This window comes from Condylura cristata, unplaced genomic scaffold, assembly GCF_000260355.1.
Source record: "Condylura cristata isolate star-nosed mole 26May11 unplaced genomic scaffold, ConCri1.0 scaffold00006, whole genome shotgun sequence".
NCBI lineage: Eukaryota > Metazoa > Chordata > Mammalia > Eulipotyphla > Talpidae > Condylura > Condylura cristata.
The window spans coordinates 53,068,014-53,095,997 of NW_004567107.1; the positions used below are offsets into that span (position 1 = coordinate 53,068,014).

General features: G+C 37.8%; 1 protein-coding gene across 2 annotated transcripts in view; it reads left to right on the top strand.

The window, feature by feature from the left end:
* The window catches only part of ADAMTSL1 (ADAMTS-like 1), a 340,785-nt gene that overhangs the window by 122,342 nt on the left and 190,459 nt on the right, over positions 1 to 27,984 (top strand). For both annotated transcript variants that reach the window (XM_004677681.2, XM_012721598.1), the window contains exons 5-9: positions 2,082 to 2,208; positions 8,925 to 8,999; positions 12,174 to 12,331; positions 24,039 to 24,150; positions 27,655 to 27,793. In XM_004677681.2, coding sequence (XP_004677738.1) covers positions 2,082 to 2,208; positions 8,925 to 8,999; positions 12,174 to 12,331; positions 24,039 to 24,150; positions 27,655 to 27,793 — 611 coding nt within the window. The remainder of the gene's footprint in view (positions 1 to 2,081; positions 2,209 to 8,924; positions 9,000 to 12,173; positions 12,332 to 24,038; positions 24,151 to 27,654; positions 27,794 to 27,984) is intronic.

A 27,984-nucleotide genomic window follows, 5' to 3' on the forward strand; every position in this document is an offset into this window, starting at 1 on the left:
TCTGTCTCTGGTGAATTCTCTCACCCTCCGCATCTCTGGCCTGTACTCCAGTTCTGTACGAATAAATAAATAAATCTTTAAAAAAATGAGATTTTTTTATGCTTTATTTTCTTATATTATTCACTTTTGTACAGTATTTGATTTCTCCACTGAAGTGTAGACTCCATAAATCTCCCATTATCACATTAACTGTGAACCATCACCATAGTCCGTTGTGCTCCTCCCAGCTCTATTGTGATCCCTCCCCCTTCCTCTCCATTTTATGCCTTACATCTATAGTTTGCCTCCAAGTTTTGTCTTTTTTTTAGCCTTTGTTTCATTTCCCTATATTCCTCTTATAAATGAAACTACCCAATATTGTTCTTTTCCTTCTGATTCATTTCACTGAGCACAATTCAGCTCCAACCATGTTGCTGTGAATGGCATGAGTTGAACATTTTTGATTGCTGAATAGTGTTCCATTTATATAGGATCGTTTCTAATAGCTACAGTCACTACACTTAAAGGGGACAGGGGCGGTCCTATATTTCCAAATATCAACAATAATGGATATCAACATTACCTTAATAAAAAAAAAGAGTAATAATTACATTGCAGTTACATAATGGCACATTGAGGAAGTCTTCAGCCACACTTGTTTGGCTCTGCTCCATGAACTGTGACTGAATTCCAAAATGGCCTCCCCATAGCCTCTGAACATGTGGGGAATTGCATCTTAATCTCATTGAACCCCTAAAGATAGAGCGAACATAGGTTCATTCCCAGGCTAAAACCTAAACCCTATTTCCCTGATATCTTTGCATTTCAGAAAATGAGTAACTGTTGAAGCATTGTTTTGTCATCTGTTTTAGAAAATGCTTGGATGCTTTTTGTGAAAACATGCACATTGCCACATTTTAAAAATACAGCACAGATAAAACACAATACTAAGTAGCTGTATTTTTGAAACCTTTGCCTGAACATGTGTTTGCAATTATTAATTAAAGATTCAAAGAGGAAAACCAAACCTCAAAGAAGTGTATTAGCAACCACATATTTGAAAGACAGGACAAATTATAGGGACTTTGTGGAGACAAGCATGTTCAAATGTTACTACAGTTTTATTTTACAGTTTCGTTTTTTCAATGACAATGATTGAAATCTTTTGGGAATGGAATAAGTCTTTTGATATTAGATGTAATTGGACCCGTGGAGGTAAAACCAAATACAGTTTGTATTCAATTCTTTTTCTTTCTTTTTTTTTTTTTTTACTTGAACATTGCAAAGGAGAGGTGAAAGATATGAATGAATTTATCCATATATTGATTTAATAAAGTCTTGTGACTTCAGGTCTGATTTAAGTAGGAATAAAGGTTTTATTAGATGTATTCAGAACTCAGCTACTTATTAGCTAAGTGTCCCTGGCAAGAGTCATGTCTTAACCCATAAAAATGAGGATCTTGTACATAATTGTTTTGAAAATTAATGAGACATTTGTACTGTGCCTGGTATAGGGCAGGGCCAGGCAAATCATGGAGACTCAATGTCAGTTTCTGCTGTTCTCCATGCCACCCCCTCTCCTACCACACACACATACACAGAGCTTGTTCTGTTGGCTTATTCTGTTTCTCTTTTCTTAATTGAAATGCTCACTATAAAAGGAAGTGTTTTCATTATCATTCAGCAAATATTTATTGAGGAATTACAGCTCACCAAGCACTGTTCTAGTTGCTTGGCATACATCGGTGAACCCAAGAAATAAAAGCCCTGCCCCTCTATTCCCTCCTCTTCTTTGCTCTCCCACTCTTTCTCCTCATTCTTCTTTTCTCTCTGCCTCCCTTTCTTTTTCCCTCCCTCTACTTTTCTTTCTTCTAGCCTTCTTTGTGCATGTTGATTTGAACTATAAAAACATCTTTAGCCATGCTGTTTTTTTCCTTCCATGGTTTGATTTATAGTCCAGCTGTATTTAGTCCCATTTATGGGAAGCATATTTTATGCTTCCTTAAGTGTAGAGGAAGGGTCAATTGGTGGTGATAGACCTCATGGTGGAGCCCTCCATCAGTGGGCACCTGGTTGAATCATACATCTCTCTCTCTCGTTAGATTGTTGGCTGCGATCATCAGCTGGGAAGCACTGTCAAGGAAGATAACTGTGGAGTCTGCAATGGAGACGGGTCCACCTGCCGGCTGGTCCGAGGGCAGTATAAGGCCCAGCTCTCTGCAACAAAATGTAAGATGTACCAAGATGGGGCAATCTTTGGGCTCGCTGACTTGTTACTGTCCTTTGCTCAGCTCTGATCCCCCTCAGCAGTTCAGAATAACATCTCCATATAAATGAGAACAGATTTGAAAATGCCATAGAGAGTTTTATTGTCCTGCTTTGTGAGTTACTTTCAGTGGAACAAGTCAAACCACAAGTTACAGTGCCATGGAGATAGTCTTTCCATTTGAGAAGCAGTAGGAGCGAACTAAAATAGATGTAGACACACTATCCATGCAAACAAGAGCTTTGCTGTCCAACATGAGAACAGCCGGCAGCCCAGCCCCTATCTGACCCTCTTTGGTACACACAGTGGAATACAGCAGACCGAGTGAGCACGTAGAGCAAATGTACTCCTCCTACTGTGTAATCCCATGGTCTTGATTTACAGAGTGACCTTTGATGTGTGCTGATCACAGTGTTTTCTGAGTTCATATTGGACAGTGGTTGAGTCACACCATTTATTGCTATTTGTGTCCTAATCTTTCTACTCCAGCACAGTAAATTGCAGGCATTTTATATACATGAGTATGATTGGAATTTTATATGATCATCTCATTTAATCCATTTAGTAACCTTATAACACAGTACTGTTTATCCCCATGTTATGAATGACATGACTGAAGCTTAGGCAGATTATGAGCTTGTTCAGTCACATATCTATAAAGTAGGAGAGCCAAGATTTGAGCCGAGTCTTATTCCAGATCCTAAGCACTTACTCATTCTTTGGACAGTCCCTCAATCCTGTTGGCTGTTACCATGATAGGACATTTGTAAAGAAGATAGATGGATCAAGGCAGAGTAGCTCAGATGTCTGCCCAGCAAGGTCCTGCTAGTACATGGCCTATGTTCTCATGATACCTAAATCACACAGCCATCCAGGACATTTTACAATACATTGTCTTCTGTAACGATCACTTCTCTAGGTGCTGTAACAGAATTTTAGAGTAATTTCATCTTGCTCGGATGTTGTCTCTAGATTTTGCCATTATCCATAATTCTTTAACAGACCTGTGATTGCCTCTTTCAACATGTTTTCCCTGGATTGCGAAGTGAGAATGAGTATCTTTACCAGGTGTGATGTGTTCTCTTCACTTTTTGACTAGCTGCAGAAAATAATTGACATATGGGAGTTGAGATTTTATTTATTTTTAAACATTTTTATTTATACATACAGAACTGGGGTACAGGCCAGAGGGGCTTGGGGTTTTAAATGGACCTGTAGGTCAAGAGAAAAGGCAGTGTCACGGAGAAGTCAGAGAAATGCAATTTAGCAAAAAGGCTAAACCCCTCAGGAAGAAGGGGCATGGGAAGAAAGACAAGGAACTTTTAAACACATGAAATGTTAGAGGTGCTAACATAAGGAGCTCCCAACATCCTGACACCCCTCCACTCAGAGAATGTGATTCTAAAAGAGGGGAAAGAAAAGACTCTGGCAGAGAGAATGAGGATAAGACAAGTTAGACATTGATATAGTACATTCTAGTGAGGTATTTTTTGTCAAGTAGCATCATGGTAAGAGGAAAACTTAAAGAAATTAGAAGATGGAAACCAGAGATAGGGACCTAAATCTTTTGTGAATCTCTGAATTCAGGGCAAGATATTTTTTAAAAGAAAGTTACATTTGAAAGGTCACTTTACTAGAACTCTTGGAGAAAATCTGGAAGAATTAAAATCTTTCTATTTGCATCAATAGTCAAAATAGTGCCAGTTATCTAGAAATATAGGAATTTCTGTGGGGCAAAAACAGAGATAGCATGCATTTGTGAAGAGGCTGTTGTACAACAACTTCTGAGAGCAAAGTTTTTGTGACAGTGATCCTTTATTCTTCTAATGTTCCCCAATCATAGAGGATCCTGAACATTCTGCTCCTATACATAGTTCTTTTACACTCCTATTAGGGGCTGTTAGTGTCTTTTGAGGCCTGAATCACTGGAACATGATAGAGATGCTCTGAAGGGACAGACAAGCCGTAAGTTAACTCCTGGTCTGCGATTAGAGACCTCAGTGAAATATGCTCTATTCAAAACTGATAGTAGGTAAATTATATGATGCACAATCTGATGATTATCCATAATGACAAAATACAATTGATTCATTTACCTTAGCACTGATGATGCCTTATGACAAAATGATTTATGTCAGTGAAGCCCAGTAAATGCAGGTACCTCACCACAATCTATAGCAGATGCTGAACAAACTGCCTTAGTTATGTTTTCTCCACCTCAGAGGTACCTTCCACCCTGTATTTACAGACTGTGAGGTGACCCGCAGGCAGGGAAGATTAGGCTGCTTTGCAGGGCCCAGTGTCCTGGCCAGGTGAGGTGCTCTCTGCCTGAGAAGGCCTGGGGGAGTTCTGCCAGGCCTCCGAGCTCTGCCAAGATCTCAGTAAGCCAGTCCCAGGTTCTTTTCGAAGGCCTAGCTCTCGTATTCCCACATTGAACTCATTTTGTTTCTGTACTCATATCCAAGTTTTTTTCATAATGTTATCAAGCCTCAGGGGAACAAAGGAAAAACAGGAGAGTGGAGAAAGACCAAGGTGGAAAGTGCCAGACAGAAAAGAAAAGGAGGAAGAACTTGTCAAATAAAGGCTATTTGCTGGCAAATTAAAAAGCAACTGCCTTTGTATTAAAAGATATTTTAGTTGCCCAATACAAATACAGACCAGGGAAGCAAACTGATAGATCAGAGCACCCTTTGCCCCTTTTATGAGGCAAAAGTATTTTGTGCCCTTTGGTATTCTATTTCTCCTGTCTCTAATTTTCTACTTGGCCATAGAAAAGAATACAGGTTAGTTAATAATCTTATTCTTTAAGGACTGACTTTCTCACAAATGTTATTACCTTATCCCTTACTATGCATTTTCCAGGTGTACTCAGAATGTTCTTAGACATAGAGCCAGTCTGTTTGCTATGAATTTCATATCTACAGCTTTGTAAGCCTTTCATATCTACCTATATGTTTTAAAAACCACCTAATATCCCAAAGTTCTCTCCCATCTGCCTTAAGTAGCAAGGGCCAGATAAGCTAATCTGCCAAAATAAAATGAAGCTCCTAATACCTGGCTGTGCTGCTGAGACTGCAGCTTCTGCTGATTTATAATGACTATGGGTAAATATATTACAGGACTATCATTCTGGTGCAAAGAATGTTAGAATAAATTACAAAACTATATGCTATAAAGTGAAGCATACATAGGAATCATTTTATCCACAGAACTTGAAAGAAATGTATACCTTGTGCCTGACCTCAAACTGTACTCATAAGCCTTTCATTCATTCATTCATTCATTTACTCAGCCACATTCAGCCATTCATTTACTCAACAAAAATTGTTTCTTGGTACCTGCTTTGTGCTGAGAGATGGTTTTATGTGCTGGGAACAAAGAAAACAGCAAAACAAATGAAATACACTTTTCTCATAGAGATACTAGTATGAAGGCAAAACAGATAAACAGACCAAACAAATTTCTCGATGCCATATGGCCAATGAGAGTCCAGGAAAATGTGAACCAGGGGAGAAGAATAGGAGATGGAAATGGATGCCAAGGGGACTTGAAATTCAGTTAGTGAGAGAAAAGCTCACCTATACATTGGCAAGGGTCTCGGACTATCCCACAAAAGTCAGGGGAAAGAGAACTTCTAGCATAAAGAAAATCAAGTGCAAAGGCCATAAGGCAGATGTGTTATTGACATAGTTCTTAAAGCACAAATAATCTAGTGTGCTTGAAGTAAAGTGAGCTTAAAGAAGACTGGGAAGAATGATGCAACCCAACTGCGCAAAAATAGATGACTGGATCAAGAAGATGTGGTACATATACAAAGTGGAATACTATCCAGTGATCAAAAATATAAAGTCATGCCATTCACAGCAACATGGATGAAAGGGATGATGCTCAATAAAATAAAGCCAGAAGGAAAAAGAAAAATATCAGATGGTTTCACTTATAGGAGGGATATAGAGGAAACAAATAAGGGATCAGCAAATGAATAACAATAATAATAAGTAAATAAATTAACAGACCTCTATAAATCAGAGACATTCTTCAGTGGAGGGGGAAGTGATGGATCAAAATGGGAAGGAATAGCACAAGGGAATATGGTGATGGTGCATGAGTAAATTGGTGGGAATTTTACGGGCACTTCACCTGAGAGGAGAAAGCATACATTGCCCAAAATGAACAATGATGTAAAATATATCTACATAAAAAAAATTACATACACATATACACATATATGTATGTATGTATGTCTTTTAGGCTGGGACCCTATCATTACAGATAATGAGACATGTCTCTGTATTGTATGTACTGTATTTCTTTGAATCTAAGACATCACTAAAAGATGTGTCATCATTTTAGGTATCACTAAGATAGGGGGAAAATGTTGTCACTAAATGTAAGATGATGGCTCAAAGCCACCTGATCACTTGGGTTTTTATGTGATAACAGTTAATAAATCTATTTGGATGCAGATCTCTCTATTAATTACTCTTACAAATACAGGGGGAAAATGAAACTTAAACTGATATTTTCTTCAACCATAACTTCTTTTTGATCATTTGGATTTAGTCAATTTCCACATAGCATCAAGATTCTGTGATACTGCATTTTAAAAGAATCCACAAAACAAACAAAATTTATTGATACTAGATTATTTTTCCCAGTTTTATTGAGGTATACATGGCATACAATAAAGAAATTAATTGTAAAGAATTAATAATACTAGTTCTTTAAACTGTTGGTGGCTCTCAGAGAAAGTCTCTGAGCCTAAAATTTGCTCTTTAGGCCCTTAACTTACTGAGCATACAGAATACAGTTGTAATACTACTTTTTACTAGTGTGTTTTATTGATTACTTGATTTTTCCTTTCATTGTGGCCTGTACTTTTTTGGTTTCTTGGTGTCCCGATAAATTTCCACCTAACACTAGACATTAAAAATTTTTTGTGTTATATACTAAGTACATTTATATTTCTGTAAATATAATTGGCCCTTCAACACCACTGAGGTTAGGTGTGCCAACCTCCAGTGAAGTAAAAAATCCCACATGTAACTTTGACTCCCACAAAACATAACTGGTCATTCCTGAGTATCCATGGGGAATTGGTTTCAGAATCGCACTCAAATACCTACATCAGCAGGTGCGCAAGTCCCTTTTTGTAGCCTTTCCATAGACGTACTTAAAAGTAGTTTCAGAGATGTAACAGCTGATGTTAACTGATGACACATCGGAAGTTTCCCTTGGGTAAAGAGTGGAGAGACACTGGGTTCAATAAAGTAGGATGGATTTCTTTAGTCCAGGGCTTCTAAGAAATGAATTAAATTGCATAAGCAGGATAGGGTGTAGAATACTCTTCAGAGTCCTTTTTAAGTCTCATTTTCAAGAACCCTCTTGTGGAATTGGGACTTTGTTTATCTTTGTCATTAAGTCTAACTTTGCACCTGACACTAGGAGGCATTCAAAAAATAATGTGTGAAGAATGAAACTACTGACTGCCTGATGGCCTGCCAGTTATCTGTTAGCCTTTAAGAGAAACATAGGTGAACAGATTGTGACTCCTGCCTCTCTCATTGCGTGCTGCTGACCAAATCTGCACAAGCCTGAGATGCTTCATATCCTCTGACTGGGCAAGTGCAGGGGGGTCGCCGGAGACAGGCCATTCTTGCCTAGTCTACTCTCTCCATTCTGCCTCTTTCCCAACAAATTTCTGCTTCCTCCCATCATCCTACGAACTTATGAAGGTTGCTGAATCAGCCAGAAGCTATGGAATTTGAGTCACCAGCTCATGGCATTTGAGTCACTTCTCACCAGAACAAAAGGCAGGCTGCCTAAGCAGTGTGTGAGGCAAAAGACAGCCACTGAGCTTTGCAGGGCCAGACAGAAGGCTTCCCTTTTACATGCACTTTACTTGACCCGTAGATAAACAAAGACTTTCTATTTCTAGAAATCCCATTGTTTTAACTGCTTTGAGTTTCTTTTGTAGACATAAAAATCCATCTCTTTATGCGTGGCATTTAAAGCTCTATGGGTTAGTCTGCACTTTTTTTGTTCCTTTCCTATATTCCCCTGATGAATTGTGTTCTTCCTGTGACACATTCTTAGTTCTCTGAAATTCAGCTTTTTCCTCATTAATGGATGACATTAAAAACAGTGCGAAGATTGTAGTGTGTGTAGAATATTCAATATTATAGAAAACTTGAGAAATCTAACCTTTTAGAGAAGGAATTGAGAGCATCTGACCCTTGTTTCACATTCAGCTGGCTATGTGGTAGACTCCTTGAAGCACTGAAAAATAAACACTCAGCTTTATCCTTCAAGAGATTTGGAACAGAAGGAAGAAAAGTTAATATGTACAAAATACCTCCTGTGTTCCAGGTGTACATCTGCATATTAATGTTTGTATTTATATGTTTTCGCAACATTATTAAGAGGCAAACAGTTGCCATTTTACAAATGAGGAATCTAAGGATCACAGAAATTAATGAACTTCATTAATTGAAATTAAATTTTACCAAAAATAGGATGCTAAGGTTAAAATTCAGAGCAATTGGTGATCTTTTGGGAATTCCTTATTAAACTAAAATCTTCCAATGTTTGGGTGATAAAGGATAATATTAGAAAGATATGTATAAGTAATTTTGTATTGGATTATGTGCTTTTAAGAATTTTCTTTGTTTTTCTCTAGTGGATGACACCGTGGTTGCTATTCCTTATGGAAGTAGACATATCCGCCTGGTCTTGAAAGGACCCGATCACTTATGTAAGTAAAATTCACTTATTTTTCTTTAGGGATAGGGGATTTTAGACATTATTACTTATTTTTTGTTCCCAGAGGAGCTAAAAGTACAGAAGTACAAATCTTTCCACTCTATCATAATGTGATATTTTGAGTGCTTCTGTTTATCCTTTGCCTGATGAGATAGCACAAACCAGCATGGTAATTTTCTCTAACCATAGTCATTTTTAAAAAATAAAAAAACAAATGTTCCCAATGAGTTAAGAACATGTTTATGCCATTCTCATTCTCTCCATTCAGTCTTTTTTTTTTTTCCATTCCAACACTACCTTCCTCTCTTTTTATTTTCTCTTTTGCTACCCATTGCATGTTCCATTATTTTTATCAATTAGGGAAACATAGAAATAGCAAACAAGTATTTCCTGCAGCATTTAAAGGAAGCTCTTTTTGTCTAATTAAGCACTCAGTGTCCTAAGGACAATACAAGTCAACAGTATCTTGAGGATAGCTATTTGGGGTTCAGGATTGAACCTCAAAAACCAAGTGGTAGCATGCCCCACAAAATTTGTGCAAGAATTGATTTTCAGTCATACCAAGGTAGCAATGTACAGCCACATCTATTTCAATCCTTTTGAAGGGCTGTTAGATGTAAATTACAGACACAAAATTACAGACTGGCAATCAGGGGAGGGACGAAGGGAGCATAGGCTGGTACCCTCTATGCAATTCAGTTTCACTGTAAGTTCCCATTTCACTTGGCCCCTTGAGCACTTTTGATCCCCCCACTGTGATTGCTCCTGGGTTTCTAAAGAGGCATCTATCATTTTTTGTTCTTCCTCTCCTCCCACACACATGCCTAGGAAGCCAGTTTAAGTAGCTAGCATTATCTTTTGGCAATTGGATTATCAATGAAATAACTTTAGAAAGACAAACAAGAAGGAAAATTGGAGTCATAAAACTAAAAGTTCACACAGGCTACCAGAGTCTTTCTAAACATAAAAATAGATTTCATGGGAGAGGTGGGATGTGAAGGGTCATGTGAGCTAAAGGATTAAGTAAGGCACAGTTCACACAAAGCCAAGATGCTGACCATTCACCTTATATGGATCCAAGTTCTTTTCAAACCATGAACAACAACCCTCTAAAATATAGTGTTCACATGTCAAAGAATGATATATGTGTGTACACTATTACCATTCAAATGATTTGTTTATCCCCTTGAGAATTTGACATAGGTAACTGCCAATAGTGAATCTTCTAAAAAAGAGTATTTTTCTGAGTTGTGACAGGCTGAAACATAACATTCAGGCCAAGATCATCACCAAATGGAGAACTGGCTCCTTATTGTGAAAGAAAAAAATATCTGAACAAATAAATTTAAGAGGAAATTGATTTTTATAAATGTAGCCTCCCAGATTGCTGTGATCATGAGAGATCTGAATGTTGGCATTGTTTCCTTTAAATGCATCAAGAAGCTGATAGGCAGAGCTGCAAATGATAGTCAGAAATGGTGAAAAGCAAAATGGAACCTGCTATTTCCCCCCAATAGATATATTGTTCATAACATGTGTAGCTGATGCAGTTTTGTATTTGTTTATAATTGGAATGTAACTCAGCAGTGAATATGTGAATAAATGATGCCCTGTTTCTTGCACTGCTTTTGCCCTTAACTATAGAACTGGTTCAATATGGGACCAATTTTAAATATTTAGAGAACAATCAGAACAAGAGTAGGTGATCTGGGGGAGCCCCAGCTCATCTTACATTAGCTGTATATACCTTAAGAAGGACAGCTGGGAGACCTGGTGATAAAATTGAATGAGACGCTCAGAGCATGCTTAGCATCCCAGGATTTTGCTAAACTAAGTTATTTTATCTCCTGGAGAGGCATCCACAAATTAATACAAATGCATAGAAGACAGCTCAAAGAGTTAAGACTAGAGCAACACAATCCAGGTTTTTCCTGATGTCAACAACTGTGATTTCCCCCACTTCAGTATTCCTTTGACAGGCTGTATGCTGTTCTACTGTATGCAGTCCTCTGTTCACTAGGATGGGGGAGGGAAGCTAACCTCCTCCCAGAGAAGTGCTACACAGACTGTATCTGACAGTCAAGAGCATGTAAATGGACGTCAACTTTTCACAGCTCTCCATATTCCTGTGATAGAGAACTTGGAAGAGATGATGTTTTAAATAATCTAGAAGAAATGTTTAGGTACTTAGTACTCCCAGTGTGCATAAATGTGTCCTTAATCCCATATCACAGGGGACTCATTCTGATTGAATGTGGGGTTGGGATAAAAGAACCTAACCCAAGCACCCCATCTCTCTGCTGAAAAGCTAATGACAAAACAAGGGTTTTCATGCAAGTTTTGGAAACTTGTTAAACTTCTTCTATCTCTCTTCATGCAGAGGGCAGTTATTCTAAATCACCTTTGAACCACACATCATAATTGCCATCATCCCAGCTTGCTGTAATTTCCTACAACAAAAGATGCCTGGTAGTTTCTGACATTGACCAAATTCAGACTGGAATGTTCCTGTAATGAAACCATTCTTCTTTCTGTCTGAAAGAAGAAATATTCTAAGAAATATGTATATACAACATGGAGTTAAGCTCCAAAAATTACTTTTAAAAGAGAGCAAGCTGAAAAAGTATTATTAGTTCTCTGTCCTTAGGTCTGTATAGCTTCTTTATTGTGAACAAGAGCACACATGCGATGAAAAACAAAGTATAAATAATCACAAGGCAGCACATGAATAAAAAGTCACACTTGGGCTAAGAGTATTCAGAGGTGCAACCTGGATCTCATAGAACATAAAGAAACATCAGAGGATATCTAGAGTCAGGTCCCTCAAAATATGTGCAGAAGATAGTTTATTGAATGGAATAAGATTGTCAAAGTGACACCCCACTTTAGCTAGATGCCTGCATTAAGCCAACTGTGATTCAAAAATCTTCTCACAGGGAATCTTTAAAGTTGGCTAATAGGACTTAAAAACAATTTCATTTGCAGCAGAAACTCCTATGTGATACAGAATATGTATGTTTTGTTTCTGCCGCAATTTCAGTTTTGTCAATCATGCAAAGAATGATACTCCTAGCTCTATATAACTCTCAACTAATTGTGTTAAATGTGCTTGCTTGTGGTCTGTGTTAGCCTGGGGGAACATCTTTCTCTCTCTGTTCTTCCATAGCTCTGGAAACCAAAACTCTCCAGGGGGCAAAAGGAGAAAACAGCCTGAGCTCCACAGGTACCTTCCTTGTGGACAATTCTAGTGTGGACTTCCAGAAATTTCCAGACAAAGAGATACTAAGAATGACGGGACCACTCACTGCAGATTTCATTGTCAAGGTGAGTCCATTGAAGTACCTGTTTTCAAGACACATCCAAACTGATATTACATGCCATCTCTTGAAGAGAGAAAAAACTTCAGTCTTTGATACAGACTTGGAAACACTGCTATTCAATTAAATGTTTAATTGAAGGATGTAGAGTTTGGTATGATAAAATAAATCTGTGGAGGTGTGATCTTATATCCCTAAAATATATACAGTGTTGTAAGTCAATGTCACTTCAATAAGCATAATTTTTTAAAGGGCTTGAGCTACATTCTGGAGTCTTCAAGATCATGTGATATTTTTAAGTTTCTAGAAAGTATATGAATATGTATAGAGATAGTCCACTCAAAAGCTCAACATGTAAGTGTTTGTGGGATATAAACTGTTTTTAAAACAAGTTAGGATGCTATCGTTGGCTTCTATAAGGGTCCTTAGTCAAAAGAAAAGAAAGAGGAGAGGAGAGGAAGAGAGGAAGAGAAGGAGAGAAAAACTGAAGCTCCATAGGCTTGGTCATGCTTCCTATTGAAAGTTCTGTTTTCTCTTGTTCTGGCAACAAGACTAAGATGTTTCCTTCTATCGGAGCTTCCCTACTCTTCAAGGTAATATAAAACACATTGCTGGAAGCAACATACATATTCTTTAGGAAAAATGTACACACTAGAAGAACATTTGGGAATCACAATAAAATGAAACATATTTTTTCCTTCAGTAGGTCAGAAGGACCTGAAGGATTTCAGCTGTAAAGCTGTAAAACTTGTAATGTGTCCAGGACTCCATAAATTTTTCATCATGGGACCTGGAGCCAGAGGACATTTGATTTAAGCTAAGCCTTGATGACCCCATGGCGGCTGGAAGTAAGAATGCACGTAGGAAAATGTGATAGGTTGGATGGAAGAAGGGTTCCAGAGTGCTGTCCTCTCTCCATCTGCTTGGTAGCTCTTTTTAATCCAGACCAGATGCCAGCCGCATGAATAAGAACAATAAATGACAGATATCTCACAATGAATTGATTCAATAAGTAACTAAATAATTTCATTTAAACAAGCAAACGCATTTTAAAAATTGAGTAGTCATTTTTTTAAAACCCTTAGACTGCTATTGAATAAACCATTTATATTAATTTCCTTAGTGGCCTTGCAAGAGTTTAATGTGCATTCTGCAAATAAGGAAGTGGATTCAAGTGGCATTATCCACATCTGAATAGTTCATCGACTGTATCTCATATATTCACTTGCCCTCTGCCCATTACCACTTGGAAGCTGTAAACTAAAATGCCTAACCCCAGAAACTGCCTTGATCTTTATTTCTTATCTTGTAAAGCAATAATACACTGTCTACCCAAACAAGTCAAAAATCTCTAAGTCGACCTGATTTTGCCCTTCCTATTGGCCCCATAATATCCCAGAGCAGATATTAAACTCTGCTAGCTCACCACCGTACCATCTCTCAAGATTGTTCTTTCTTCTCCATCCTTGGTGCCACTGTCTTAGTTGAGCCTTTGTATTTTCTCATGGAAACTGCTACCATGGAATCAGAATTAGTTTTGTAGCCTCAGATCCATTCTCTGAGTTGTCTTTTAGGGTGAGTTTTCTAAAACTACAGCTTCCCTCTTGATAATTTTGCACTGACCTTCAACTCATTGCTTGGCAGTTAAAATGCAAGTCTATAGAGCAGTACCTTGCTCTTGATAATCTGATTTATCTTTACTTTTCTGACCTTGTTTTTCACTTTCTCTTCCTGTTTCAGTCAATTGAATGACTTTAGGTCTCTTACCATCTTGCCCAATGCTCATTAACTTTGTGTAATGCAACATTCTCTGTTTGCAGTGCACACATCAGTTCTTCCTACATGCTTTTCTCTAATTCATACTTGTTCGTCAAGATTTCCTTCTTCCAGGAGCATTTTGTGACTTGACCCCAAATTCCTGTTTATATTACATTTCCCAGTGTGTGTTCCTTGTAGGCAGGGAGAGAATCCTATGCTTCTTAGATCTCCAAAAGAAAAACCCAATACATACTAATAAGTGTTGGATGAATGAGGGATTTGTCCTATGTGGCAATTGCTCAAGTATAATAGATGCTGACATTTTCATTTTACCTCTGAGCAAACAGCCTGCAGGGAGCTGGGAGACAGGCTCCAGATCACATGAATAAACCAGAACCAAAAATCTCTAGTCTGACCCAGAACTCTTTTCAATATTTTGTGTTCCTACAGAATTTCCTTTTATGTGCAAATACACATATAGAAGGAAATTAGAGTTGAAAAGAGTTTTGATGCACTCTTGATTCCTAGCACCCATAAATATCATCCCTTAACAATGGGCTGTGTTGTTATGTTAGTGCTGGCTGAATTAGATACCCTGTTGGGTGATCTAGCTTCAGGTTGCAAAACAAAGTCAGGATTTAATTAGAAAACATCATGAATCAAATGAAAGTAAAGTTATCCTATGCTAGTTTATGATTTTTAAAACTGGTTTATTAAACTTGAAAATAAGCCAGATAATATAACAATTTATTTAAAAAAAAAAAAAAGAATAACATCTTCCAATGAATCTCTTTGTTTTGTTTTTTGCCCAGAAAATAGCTGAAAATGAAGGATGACTAGTTATTTGTCATCTTTCATGACTTAGGTGATTAGAAATTATAGTTTGTAAATTAGTTTTCAATGTTGTTCAAATCTCTTTTGCATTGCACATTAATTTAAGCAATAGCTTCCATTATGAATGAGATATGTAGTAATCAGAATGACCATTTGTCAATATCTCCATGGCAAATTATCACCAAATGTAATTTTTTTTCTAAGAGGAAATGACATTTTTTGCACAAAAGGCAGATTTTGTCACTGTAAGAATTAATATAGATTGCCTTTGGCTCAAAAATATTGTTAGTAAATCTTTTCTGACTACCCTTGAAAACAATTAAATTCTCATCTTTCTCCCTAGGGAAGCATTTGTTGAGAAATTAAAAGTTGACAAATTATACCAACATATTTTGGTATGGCTAGTTTAATATTATAGTAAAGATAAGCATGTAGAGTTTGGTATATTTCATACTTCTGCATTTTTTGACCTTGAATACATCTCTTTACCTCTAGAACCTCATTTGTAAAATGGTAAAAAATTATTTCCTCCCTAGAATCATTGTGAGGAATTGAATGAGAAAGTGACCATAGAATCAAATAAACTCCTTTCCATCTTGTTTACAGGCTTTAGCTTTTAGTGAAATCTATTATAGTGATAGTGCAGGAAGCTGCTGGTTAGAGGCTGATAAATTTACAAATTGTATACTCAGAAACAACTGGGCAGGTGTAGCTATTAAGACAAATGGGTGTGAGAATGTGAGAACAGACTGTCTGTGACATCCCTCATCACATCAGTTATTACAACAATTGACTATTGGCTAGATGACTGCATGGCTTACTCTCCCCCTTACTGTGTTTGTGACATGTGTCTATTTTTAAAGCTGTAGTCCCATTACAAGATAAGGCAGCTAAATAAGCATCTTTTTCAGTTAGTCTTTCCTTTATTAGAACGCCCAACTTAGTTTTACTTGTGAAAACAACTAAGGTACATGTTCAATTTGTGCATCTGGAAAATTTAAGAAGAAATCTGTAATTCGATAGGGTGGTGGTACCTAAGCCACCACCAAAGTAAAGATACACAGAAGGGTACACAATAAGCATCTTGGGAATTGAGAACACTGACTCACAATTCATATTCTAGTAACTAGAGAGCAGTTGCTTTCTACAGAGTAATTTATTAAATGCATTACATTTTTATAGTTGGGGAACTTGGTCAGTAAGATATGGTATCATCCCAGTTGGTGTCTGAATAGCATGTTTAAGGGTTTGAGGAAATAGAAAGCTCATGATTTTCATTTGTATTGGTTGGATAATTAGACCTGATGCCTTCATTTTTCTCTCTAGATCATCTTGAACATAACCCTATATATAACTCAGCAGCCCCTTACCCCCAAAATGGGAGGGGAAGCAATAGGAGGAGCTCCTAGAGAGGTGTTGGCTTCATTAAGTAACTTCAGAGAGCTTCCTTATATATCCTTCCCTGAGGCAGTGCTTGATGCATGGGGGTAAATTGGCCTTTATGTATGTCTGCCCTCTCCTAGCTTTTGATGCCATTTGGATGATGAACTATTGGATAGGAAATTTTAAATAACTGTGTGTATAATTAAGTGCTAAAATAAAATGGACAGATAGTGAAAGTCATAGATAACTTGCTATATCTGTGTAAACTAGCAAGATTAAGAAAACCTCTGTGGCCCTCTCTGGTGACGCAGTGGGTTAAAGCACAGTACTAAGAATCTAAGCCACTTTCGCATGAGTTCGACCCCCACATACCCCGGAGGTGACCCGCATGGTGCGTCAGACCTCTCCTGAACCCTCCTGCTGCTCCCCTCAGCAGTATACTTCGTCAGTCTGCCTGTTCTGCTTCCCACTCTGCCTCTGCCCATGCATTTCTGGCCTGTACCCCAGTTCTGTATCCACAAATAAAATAAATCTTTAAAAAAAAAAAAAAAAAAACCTCTGAATGGGGATAGAATACCTCAGTAGACTACAGGTGTCGTGATGGCAGGTGTGGTGACATATTAACACCTAAAAGGAGATACCCATTACTTTTTAAACAAACAATGATGTAAATCAACGTTAGAAAGAGAAAAGAAAGATTTTGTGAGAGTTGAGTAGCCTTTGAAACTTGGCTAGGATTGAAATCCTTATTTTTCTCATGTCTGAACTTTGGCAAAAGCTTGATCTCTGGTTGGTTTCACCCTGACACTCAGAATGTTTCTAGATTGTCACCTCATAGCGGTCCACTTGCATCATGCAAAGAGAAAATTATTGTGGGCCAAACTTTCCTGAGGGGAAAAGTTGAAGTTAACTCTAGGATGGCAAAGAAGCTTGTAATAAATGGACATTCATTTTCCTATCCACCATAGGTATGCTTTTAGAGTCCAAAAGTTTAGAATTTGGGTCATGAGAATACATGTATTTCTTAAGTTTCCACCTTATTTTGTCAATTGCATAAGTAGGTTTAAAATACAGAGAACCAAATTCTCACCTTTGTCTCAGGCTGCGTTGCAGACTTGTGCCAATCTTGGCTCTTCTGGCTCCAGGACTGTCAATAGTTTGCTGTTCTCCTTCTCTTTCTGAGCATTGAGATCATCCTTCTAATATTTCAGGTCTGCTCTGTTTCTCAGCATTTCTGCTTCCTGACATCCCGCTCCCCTTCTTTGTACCTTTGCCAACATTAACAAATTGCTCCCCAGGGGCACCTCTGACCTACTGCCCCACTCAAAGGCTGTGGCTTCAACATGACCAGCAGTTTTCATGCAACCCTGAGCCAGGAACCTGTGGACTCAACTGCACTACCTTTCAATACTGTGGTCTAGAATTCTAGAAGGATTAGAAAACTATGTTGTATAAAAAATGTTAAAGCTTAGAAACTTAAAAGGAAGGTTGAAATTGATTCTGGGTGAGGGTTGTTTCGTAATACACTGTCTCTTTTTAATGAATGTTATCAGCATTTGGTAGAAATTATCCATGATGATATCTTCAAGAAACCTAACCAGTATAAATGAAGAGATGACAACTCTTCTAAGAACTTGTCATGAATTATTTTTTGCAATATCAAAAGTACTTGAAAGGACCATGATTCACACATAGTTCATTTGCTTGTTCATTCATGCACTCATTTACTCAGCAAGTGTTCAGACTCCTCCTGTATGTCAAACATTGCCCATGATGCTGACAAGCAAAATAAATGGTACATGTTTTCATAGAGTTTATGGAAGGGAAAGGCAATAAATAACAGATACATCAATAATAAGTATTTATGAACATATAGATGCTCCAAGGACAAGCTTGAGATTCGTGCATATTTTAAAAGTCCCTAAAATATCAAATATCTTTATAAATCTTGAGTTTCTCAAGATGTTCATGAGAGATATCACAGTCAACCCCCAGAAAAGCCTACAATTGAATGTAATAGACTAAGTCACATAAACAGATGTTTTCTACTTTATTCCCTACCTATTAGGCAAAATGACTTATTTGCACTAATTTTTTTTATTACAAAAGTTTATTTTTACATCATTTTGTACATTTTTTTTCCATCTCAATTGTAATCGCCGCGGGTTTCCCATCACCAAGTCACCCATGTGCCATCACCATAATCCTGTATTTGCACTAATTCTTAACCCTCCCACATCATCCACATTTACCATCCTTGGCTGCCTGAGAGCAGCCGAGAACCTGGAAATCACTGTGCATCCTGGCGCAGAGACCCGCAGTGGCAGGTCTGCCCATAACTCTATTTTGTCCACCTTTTCTCCGGCCAGATCAGTGAGTCGTCTGAAGCCAAGAGAGTAGAGGGAAAGAGGGCACTCTGACTACAGCCCCCTGCCTGCCTGTCTTCTTTCCTTTCAGTTGGAAAAGGACTCATTTGTGAACTCGGGGATGCTTCCCATCAAGACGCCTTTCACTGATGATGCTGGAAACGAGTCTTTTCCCAACTGAAAGGAAATTTCACAGTAGTTTGGAGAGACTTTGTGTCCTTGAGGATATCTTTTATGTGTTTGAAATTTCTTCTTGAGTCCTTTGATCTTACTTGGATTTAAAAAGAATGGCAACTTTAGAATTAAGCAGGCCTAAATTTATCTCCTTGCTCAAACTTTACCCACATACCCACTACACTACCCTGTAGCTTTTTCATGGAGTATATTCAATGACAGTGGGAAAAGATATGTTTTTGTCTTCTCCTTTACTTTCAGTGTGAAAGGTATTATATTAAATTAGAAGCAGTGAACTACTGTTATTACAGGAAGAAAACCTTGGTTCAGAATATTCTTTATTAAATCAAAATTACTTACATCAGTTACGTTTAGCTCGCTAGAATAAAATCCAAAAGTATCAAACTGAAGTTTTCGACATACTCTTGAGAACTAGAACCTGGGCCCTCCCTGGTAGCGCAGTAGCTTAAAAACACAGCACTGAGAAGCTAAAGCCACTTCAATATGAGTTTGATCTCCGCCCCTGTGATGACCCACATGACAAGGCAGACCTCTCCTGACCCATCTGCTGCTCCCCTCAGCACTATACTTCATCAGTTGGCCTGTTCTGCTCCCCACTCTGTCTCTGGTGAATCCTCTCACCGCCCCTGCACCTCTGGCCTGTACCCCAGTTCTATATGCATAAATAAATCTTTAAAAATAAAAAACTAGAGGCCCTCCCTGGTGGCGCAGCGGGTTAAAGCACTGCACTGAGAAGCTAAAAGCCACTTCCGCATGAGTTCGATTCCCGCCTGCCCCGGAGGTGACCACATGGTGTGGCAGACCTCTCCTGACCCGCCCGCTGCTCCCCTCAGCAGTGTACTTCGTCGATCTGCCTGTTCTGCTCCCCACTCTGTCTCTGGTGAAGCCTCTCACCGCCCCGAGCCTCTGGCCTGTACCCCAGTTCTGTATGCACAAATAAATAAATCTTTAAAAAAAAAAATAAAAAACTAGAACCTAATGCTTGAGGATTTAGGGTTTATGAAGCTTCAAAGCTAGTGATAATGAAGGCTTGAGCAGGCTGGCATGCTTCAAACCAGAAAAAAGGAACATGGCAGCTGATCTCTGTAAGCAGCAATTAGGCCACTGATAATGTTGCTATTTGCAATGGCATGTACTGACTTGGAGGACATTAAGCTAAGTGAGATAAGTCAGAAAGGGAAATACAAATACTGTATGATCTCATATGTGGAATCTAAAAACCAAAAAAGAGAAACCAATCTCCTAGATACAGAGAATAGGTTGGTATTGTCACAGATGAGGGGCAGGCAAAATGGGTTAAAAGGAGGTCAAAAAGCATAAGTCCCTGGTTTATAAATGTCATGGAAAGGTATGACACAGTATGATGACTACAATTAATAATATTGTATTACACATCTGAAAATCAATTTAAAGTAAGAAATAAGCTATTACAACTAGGCATCAGGTTAGCTTCTTTTTTGTTTTGAACATTGTTTTTGACTTTAAAATTAATTTAAAAGATACTGGGAAGCCAGGGCCCTCCCTGGTGGCACAGCAGGTTAAAGCACGAAGAAGCTAAAGCCATTACAGCCTGAGTTCCACCCCCACCCCAGAGGGTGATCCACATGGCGTGGCAGACCTCTCCTGACCCACGCGCTGCTCCCTTGAGCAGTGTACTTCGTTAGTCCACCTGTTCTGCTCCCCACTCTGTCTCTGGTGAATCCTCTCACTGCCCCTGCACTTCTGGCCTGTACCCTAGTTCTATATGCGTAAATAAATAAATCTTTTTTTAAAAAAAAAAAAAAGATACTGAGAAGCCAGTTACAGTTATACTGTTGCAGATAAATCTCCATATCTTTACAATACTAGTGGGAAAATCATAAAAAGAATGGCAACTTTAGAATTAAGCAGACCTAAATTCAACTCCTTGCTCTGCAATTGCCTAGCTGGGTAGGCTTGAGCAAATCACTTAACCTCTCTGAGCCTCATTGTTCCCATTGTTATGTACATGTGGAATAATAGTAGTGGAATTTGGGTTAACATAAGTAAATGTACCTTGTAAATAATAGGAATGGTGGTAGCCATTGCTGTGACTACAACAGGGGAGTAACTATAGAGAAAGGAGAAAGAAGCAGGAATGTTAATGTGGAAATTAGGTGATCAAAGATCTAGATCCCTCCTGCTCTGCCAGGCTTTAGGTACCTGGAATAATAATAATAATACCTCTGTTTCGAGTCTCTTGTCAAATCTATGTGTGGTCTCAGTATTCATATCATTGAATCTACTTTCTAAGCTTTTTTGTTTTCTTTCCTTCAATATGGTACTTACATGCTCTCCCAGTTAATATCAAAACTTTTGTCATGAGGTGCTTCACTTGTTAACTGTCAGAGAGCTTTTAAAAAGGACCTACTCCAGCTTTTTGCCTCTTTAATCAGACTGAAAGATAAACCCAGACACTGAGGAGGTACTCTAGAACAAGCTTTCTCTGTTTGGGTATTCTATCTCATTTTGATTTTCTGTTGACTTTCTTAGGACTCCATTTCTACCATCTTAAAAAGAAACCCCCAAACCAACCTATTTCTAGTTACCCTCTTCTTTTTATTTGCTCATGGATTATGTGTTCAAATGCAAGTCCTCTTCTAATGGCTTTCCAGCATGGTATCCACACATCCCAAGGGAGCTCAGACTTTGTGAACTTAAAAAAAAAAGTTTTAGGGATCCTCCCTCGTGGCGCAGCAGGTTAAAGCACACTGCTAAAAGCTAATGCCAATTCAGCATGAGTTCGATCCCAGCCCCCAAGGTGACCCACATGGTGCAGCAGACCTCTCCTGACCCGCCTGCTGCTCCCCTCAGCAGTGTTATTTGTCAATCTGCCTGTTCTACTCCCCATTCCATCTTGGGTGAAGCCTCTCACCACCCCCACACCTCTGGCCTGCACCCCAGATCTGTATGCATAAATAAATCTTTTTTAAAAGTTTTTTCAAAGAGTGTGATTAATACAACATCCCTAAGCAAGCAATTATATATCCTATATCTAACACATAAGAGTAAAAAAAATAATAATCTGTATTTCATGTTCCCCTTTTGTGAAAGACACTGTTTTACTTCAACTGTTTTTACTTTAAAGTAGAGAATCGTGTCACTATTCCTAAGAAAGACCTGGATGCTTCATGGGTTAAACTTGCAACAATCCAGGAGATATTCTGTGGCTTTTCTGAACTCCTTCTCCCTCCCAGCTCTTCTAGACTTTCTGTGCAACATTTTCACATTCTCATAAACTGCACAAACTAGCTACCTAGTCTCTGTTCCTTCATTGTTCCTATTTTCTTCTGTACCCCGTATATTTAATCTAGTCCTTAAATTCGATGGCAGAAAAATCTCTTTAAAAACTGAAGGTCAGGCCCTCCCTGGTGGCACAGCAGGTTAAAGCACTGTACTGAGAAGCTAAAGCCACTTCCCCATGAGTTTGAATCCCGCCTTCCCCGGAGATCTACATGGCGTGGCAGACCTCTCCTGGCCCGCCCGCTGCTCCCCTCAGCAGTGTACTTCGTAGATCTGCCTGTTCTGCTCCCTGCTCTGTCTCTGGTGAAGCCTCTCACTGCCCCTGAGCCTCTGGCCTGTACCCCAGTTCTGTATGCACAAATAAATAAATCTTAAAAAAAAAATCTGAAGGTCATATCCATCAATTTATCCTTGATAAAGTACACTTGGACAGTGAAGGCCTGAAAACATTAGTAAAAAGCAAGCCACATGATGGCACTGACTGCTGCCTCTCCCACAGTTGGAATAAGAGGTGGTCTTCTCAGCATCCATGCAACGTACTAGTGTAGTAAGTAACCCAAGCCTTTCCTACCCATGTTAACTGTTGCTTGGTTTGTCATTCACGAGATGGAAGGGATGAAGAAGAAATTTCCCTCTACCCTCTGAGTTCTTTCATCTTCACCAAGTGAACAAATTAACATAGATTCATAGGAAAAAAGAAATTTAATTAGCTACATTTGGAGAATCTGCATAGTTGCAAATTCTAGAAAACATAGAACAAACCAAACATTTTCATCATGAGCAAATGAGTAGCATAGAGGTGTAGGGAATCAATGAGAGACAAGGTGGACTCAAGACAAAACAAACAAAGTATGCTCTGCACCAGGATGTTTGTCCTGCCATAGACAGGCTTCTTTTGTATAACAGACAGCTTATTATTGGAGATAACTCTAAATATGGGTAACAGACCCCTAATTTTCATTCTTCTAGACATTTAAGGGAGAGCTAATAGTTTTTCTTGGAAGCCAAAGAACCTACACCAACCTCAACTCAAAATGACCTACATGTCTTAGAAAGCCTGTTCTGGACATCTTGGGTTACCTACCTGAACATTTTGGGGGGTCCTATCATTCAATAGAAAGGCACTGTTTCTGTTAGGTACTTTTCCCTTCTCTTTAAAATTGAGTATGTTTTCTCAACCTTGTACTTTTAAAAACCATTAAAGAATTACTGTTTCACATCTACTCTTTTAAAAAAGCAAAGGACTTATAATTTCCATAAGCACATGTTTTATTTGAAGTAATTGCTTTTATAATATAAATTGGTATGCTTCAAAGTTTGGTTCTTGGACCATATGAATGCCTGGATTTGAAACCGAATTGCCTGGATCTTTGGACATACGCCCAGGAATTTGCATTTTAGCAAACTTCCACTTGGTAACTTTTCACATTAAAATATATGAATCACTAAATTACCAGGAAACTTCATGTATGTCTGAGTGGGAAGAGCTACTTAATTCTTTAACTCTTTCTTTTTCCTTAATCAAAACCAGCATTTTTTCTTTTTTCTTAAGGATTTATCCTTTTCTTAGAACAAATTGTCCATTTCTGAACCTTTGTTTTTAAATCCACATACTTGCACCTAAGGAGGAAGAGGTACTATAATATGTGACTTGGGCTCACAGCCTACTGAAATCAAAAGTTGCAACATTGCTATCTCTTGTTCTGTGGAAACAGAATTGAGAAGTTGATGATAATAGAATTTGCAGGGACCATTGATAAAAAGAGGTGATATGACCACTTCCACTTCTCCCCCAGGTCAGTCCCTCTAACAGCCTAGGACCACAGTAGTACCTTCTATCCTTGTTGAAAGTTGCAAGAGCCTCAGAAAGCACTGCTCTGCCACACTAGTTTCTCTGCTCTGCTGTATCTCCTGCAGATCCACAACTTGGAACCCGCTGACAGTACAGTCCAGTTTATCTTCTATCAGCCTATCATTCACCGATGGCGGGAGACGGATTTCTTTCCTTGCTCAGCAACCTGTGGAGGAGGTAATGCTGTTCACTTAGCCTAGGTACTGTTGGTTTCTGCAACAGAAGACATGGCTGTTAGGAGTCACTTCTGAATGGAAGAAATTGAGTGCTGTGATTGATCTAGCCTTTCTTCTGATGGGGGCCAAGTTCTGAAGCCCTCTTGGAAGGCTAGATATCTACTACAGTTTATATCCACCATGGAAATGTTCTTTTTGTACAGTCCTATTAGGGAAAGGTGTCTATGACTTCTTTCCCTGATGCTATAGAAAGCAAGGATGAAAATAGCATAGCATGGTGTTTCAAGGTAATTCCACCCATTTGAGAAAAAGGTACACATGTGGTTGAAACTGAACTTATTTATCAGAAATCCAGGGTCCAAAAAGTATCAGAGATCAACTTACTAAAAGGAAATAGTTTATTATCAGGGAAAAAAAAACATAGTTTTAGGTTCAGTTACTTTTTTGACTATATCTCATCATCCATGCATTTAAAGGAATTCCACCTGCCACTTTGTTCATTAAAATTTTTCTCACCAAATGATTTACTCTCTCTGCTCCATCACATCTATATGTACATAGCATTTAGTATTACTGGAATAGCCTCCCTCCCACCACCAATTTTCTGCTCTTCATAAGTTTAATAGTTACATTATTTGCCTTCAAATTATTTCACAAGAATTTATTTAGCCATATCCTTATAGAAAACATTTAGTTCATTTAGACTTTTTAATTATAATGTAATGGATAACTTAATACCTAAGAATTTTTCTCCTTTCAAATTATTTCCTTGGAATAAATTTTTAACAGTGAGTTTTAGAATTTGTGTGGCTCTTGGCATACATTATCAAAATTCTTTCCAGAAGGATAACAAGTAGTATATGAATATTTTATTTTTATTTCCAACTAAGTCAGTATTTGTGGATTATCATTTTTTGATTTTGCAAATTTAACAGATATAAACTTGGATGTACATTCCTTTAAGAACTAGTACATCAAATAAATACTAGATACTAGCTCTAACTTCATGGAAACCTGTTAGTTGGATGACTTAACCTGTTAGTAGCTGATCCACATAAGTAGCAACAAATTATTTTGACTAGAAAAAAGAAGAATGGTGGCTCAAAATAAAGATAAGTGATTATCCATTGATTTCTGTAAAACATAAGAACCTGTTAGAAGAGTGATCTGTGTCAAAAGAATGGGAACAAATCATCAAAAATGGTTTTACAGAGCAATATTTGATTTCAGCTTGAAGGCAGTCAAAAATGTCATCAAGTCATTTACTTGGTGTTAAATAACTAGTAATACATTATAAGCATTTCAGTAAAATAGTGTTTGTAGTTTCTGTACATACCCTGAACGGAAAATTATATTTTTAAAAAATGAACTTCCATTCACTTTGACTTTTTTTGCGAACATTTTTTGTTTTATATATATGTTCATGACTTAGCACAGGAACCAGTTTCAAAGAAAGGAATCTTGCCTTCCTTTCTTTTTAAAAGAAAACTATTCTTTGCAAGAGGTAGCCAATCAGTAATATGCCCACTATGTCAGTTTCACATATACCTGCTTCTGGGGTGTAATTTCAGTAATCTGACGACACTCTGCTATATTATAAGGCAACTAGTGGTAGATTCATATATATATATTACAACTTCTTTGGGTTTTCCTCACATCTAAATAAAAATGTAGAACCATCAGTAGTTTTCAGGTACGTTGAGTTCTCAAATATCAAGTATGCAGAGGAAATACTACTAGAAAGCAGATCAAAGGAGATAAAAGGAATGCTGCTTGGTAGAGATGTGAGTGATCTGGGAAGCAGCCTTCATGTATCACAGTTTGAAAATGACTGAAGGAATGAGTTAAGTTCCCTTTTAGTTTTTGCTTCTAGAGTCAACTGGTTGACCATTTGGCTAAGGGTAAAGAATTACTACTCCCAATGATTTTTGAAATGTTAAGGTGGGGTAAGGGGTAGGGAACAACTTTATAAAACAATATTAACTCAACAACTATTTTCAAAAAAGAATTTAGAGACAATTATCTGACCAATTCAGTCACTTATTCCATTTTTGTTGCATTCACAGATTCCAGAATAACATCAAAGCAACCTTTTAAGTTGATAAATTATGGTTTATCTAAATCATTGCCTTAGCTTTATAATTTATTCATTATGCCACATTTACTAAATTATAAACAATTATAAATTGTTATATGGAAAGTTTTAAAATTATTAATTCATCATACAATTATTATCTGTTGCAGAGTATAATACAATTGAAAAAATGAAAGCATATTTATTTATATAAAATAACATTTTACTCTGATTTTCTAATAAGACAAAAAATTAAATGGAGCACATGTTCTTACACAGTACTTTCCATGCTTTTCATCTTACAGTAAAATTGTTAAAAGCTCTTTTCTTGGTCTTTAATGAACAATTAATTTTTGTGGGTGGTCTGAGAAAATAGCCTTGAGCCAGGAAATCTAGTTTATATGCCTCCTTCGATTTCCTAAAATCTTTTGCAAGATTTTGATTTTCTAACCTATACTTAGTAATAATAATATTCAACCACCTGCCACGGATGATATATTTTGGAGGTTGGCTTGGGTTAAAAAGATACCAAAAGCTTAGTTTTTAGGAAATTCTGTATATATATTTACTTTATACCCCAAGACTATAAGTCCTCATCACTATCACCCCTAAAGTCCACAGAACAAGAAACAGGTAGGAACAGTAAAACAGTATGTGTGGAATTAACTCAACAGCACTAATTTTTTTAAGAGAATTTTCTAAGCAATAGAATTTTGTGCATGGAGATGAGGAAAATTGTCTGGAGACTTAAAGTTGAAAAGAGATTTTGGGTGAAACAAAAACTGACTAGTAGGATCTTTCCCCTTCTTCCCCCCCCCCCCCGCCCCTCAGTTTGGGGAAATATGGAATTAGCAGTGGCTACTATTGAGATCTTTATCATCCATTTACTCAGCCTAATCCATTCAGCTTGGATTTAAACAAAAATAATGTTCCCAAGCAGCTGACAAGACCCGATTCTGTGATGTATGTCATTGTCCCCTATTGGCAAAGGGTAGAACTCTTTGAGTTTGTTATTTTGGGAGTTAATTCTCCCTGGTACCCCAGGTACAAGGGAAACAAATTGGTATCTTTGCATGAAATGGTTGATTAGTAAATAATATTGATCATTTTGTGGAAACAGAATCCTCATTTAGATTTTTAGATATGCTTAAATAAATAAGGATAGCTTTACCACAATGTGTTACAGTCTATCTATGCCTTTCCATAGTGCAATCCCTATGTTATAATTTACTAAAAATTTGAGTGGGTTACTAGTGAAAAGCACAGAATTTAAGGCCTGCAAACATGAGCAACCCTTCATTTGTCTGTGTCCTGGAAATGAATGCAGCATTGGGGAAGGAATTGCATTGATGTAAAGTAGTAAAAAGGCAGAAAGAAATCTATTGGATTTGCCTGTGCATTTGAACTTTCCTGGATGGTTTGGCATTGCAGGTTATCAGCTGACGTCGGCAGAGTGTTATGACCTCCGGAGCAACCGTGTGGTTGCTGATCAGTACTGCCACTATTACCCAGAGAACATCAAACCCAAGCCCAAGCTTCAGGAGTGCAACCTGGATCCTTGTCCAGCCAGGTCAGTCCATTTTATGAGTTCCTTTATGATAAACATAAACCAAGTTCTGAATAAGCTTCTTAAATGTTTAAAATTAATAATAAATGTTGCTGTCCAGTGTCCATCCCTAATCATCTGTTACCAGTAACCATGCCTCTCATTCTTGCTGCTCCATCAATGCTATTTGGGGGGAGAGGGGGTCTACAGACTTT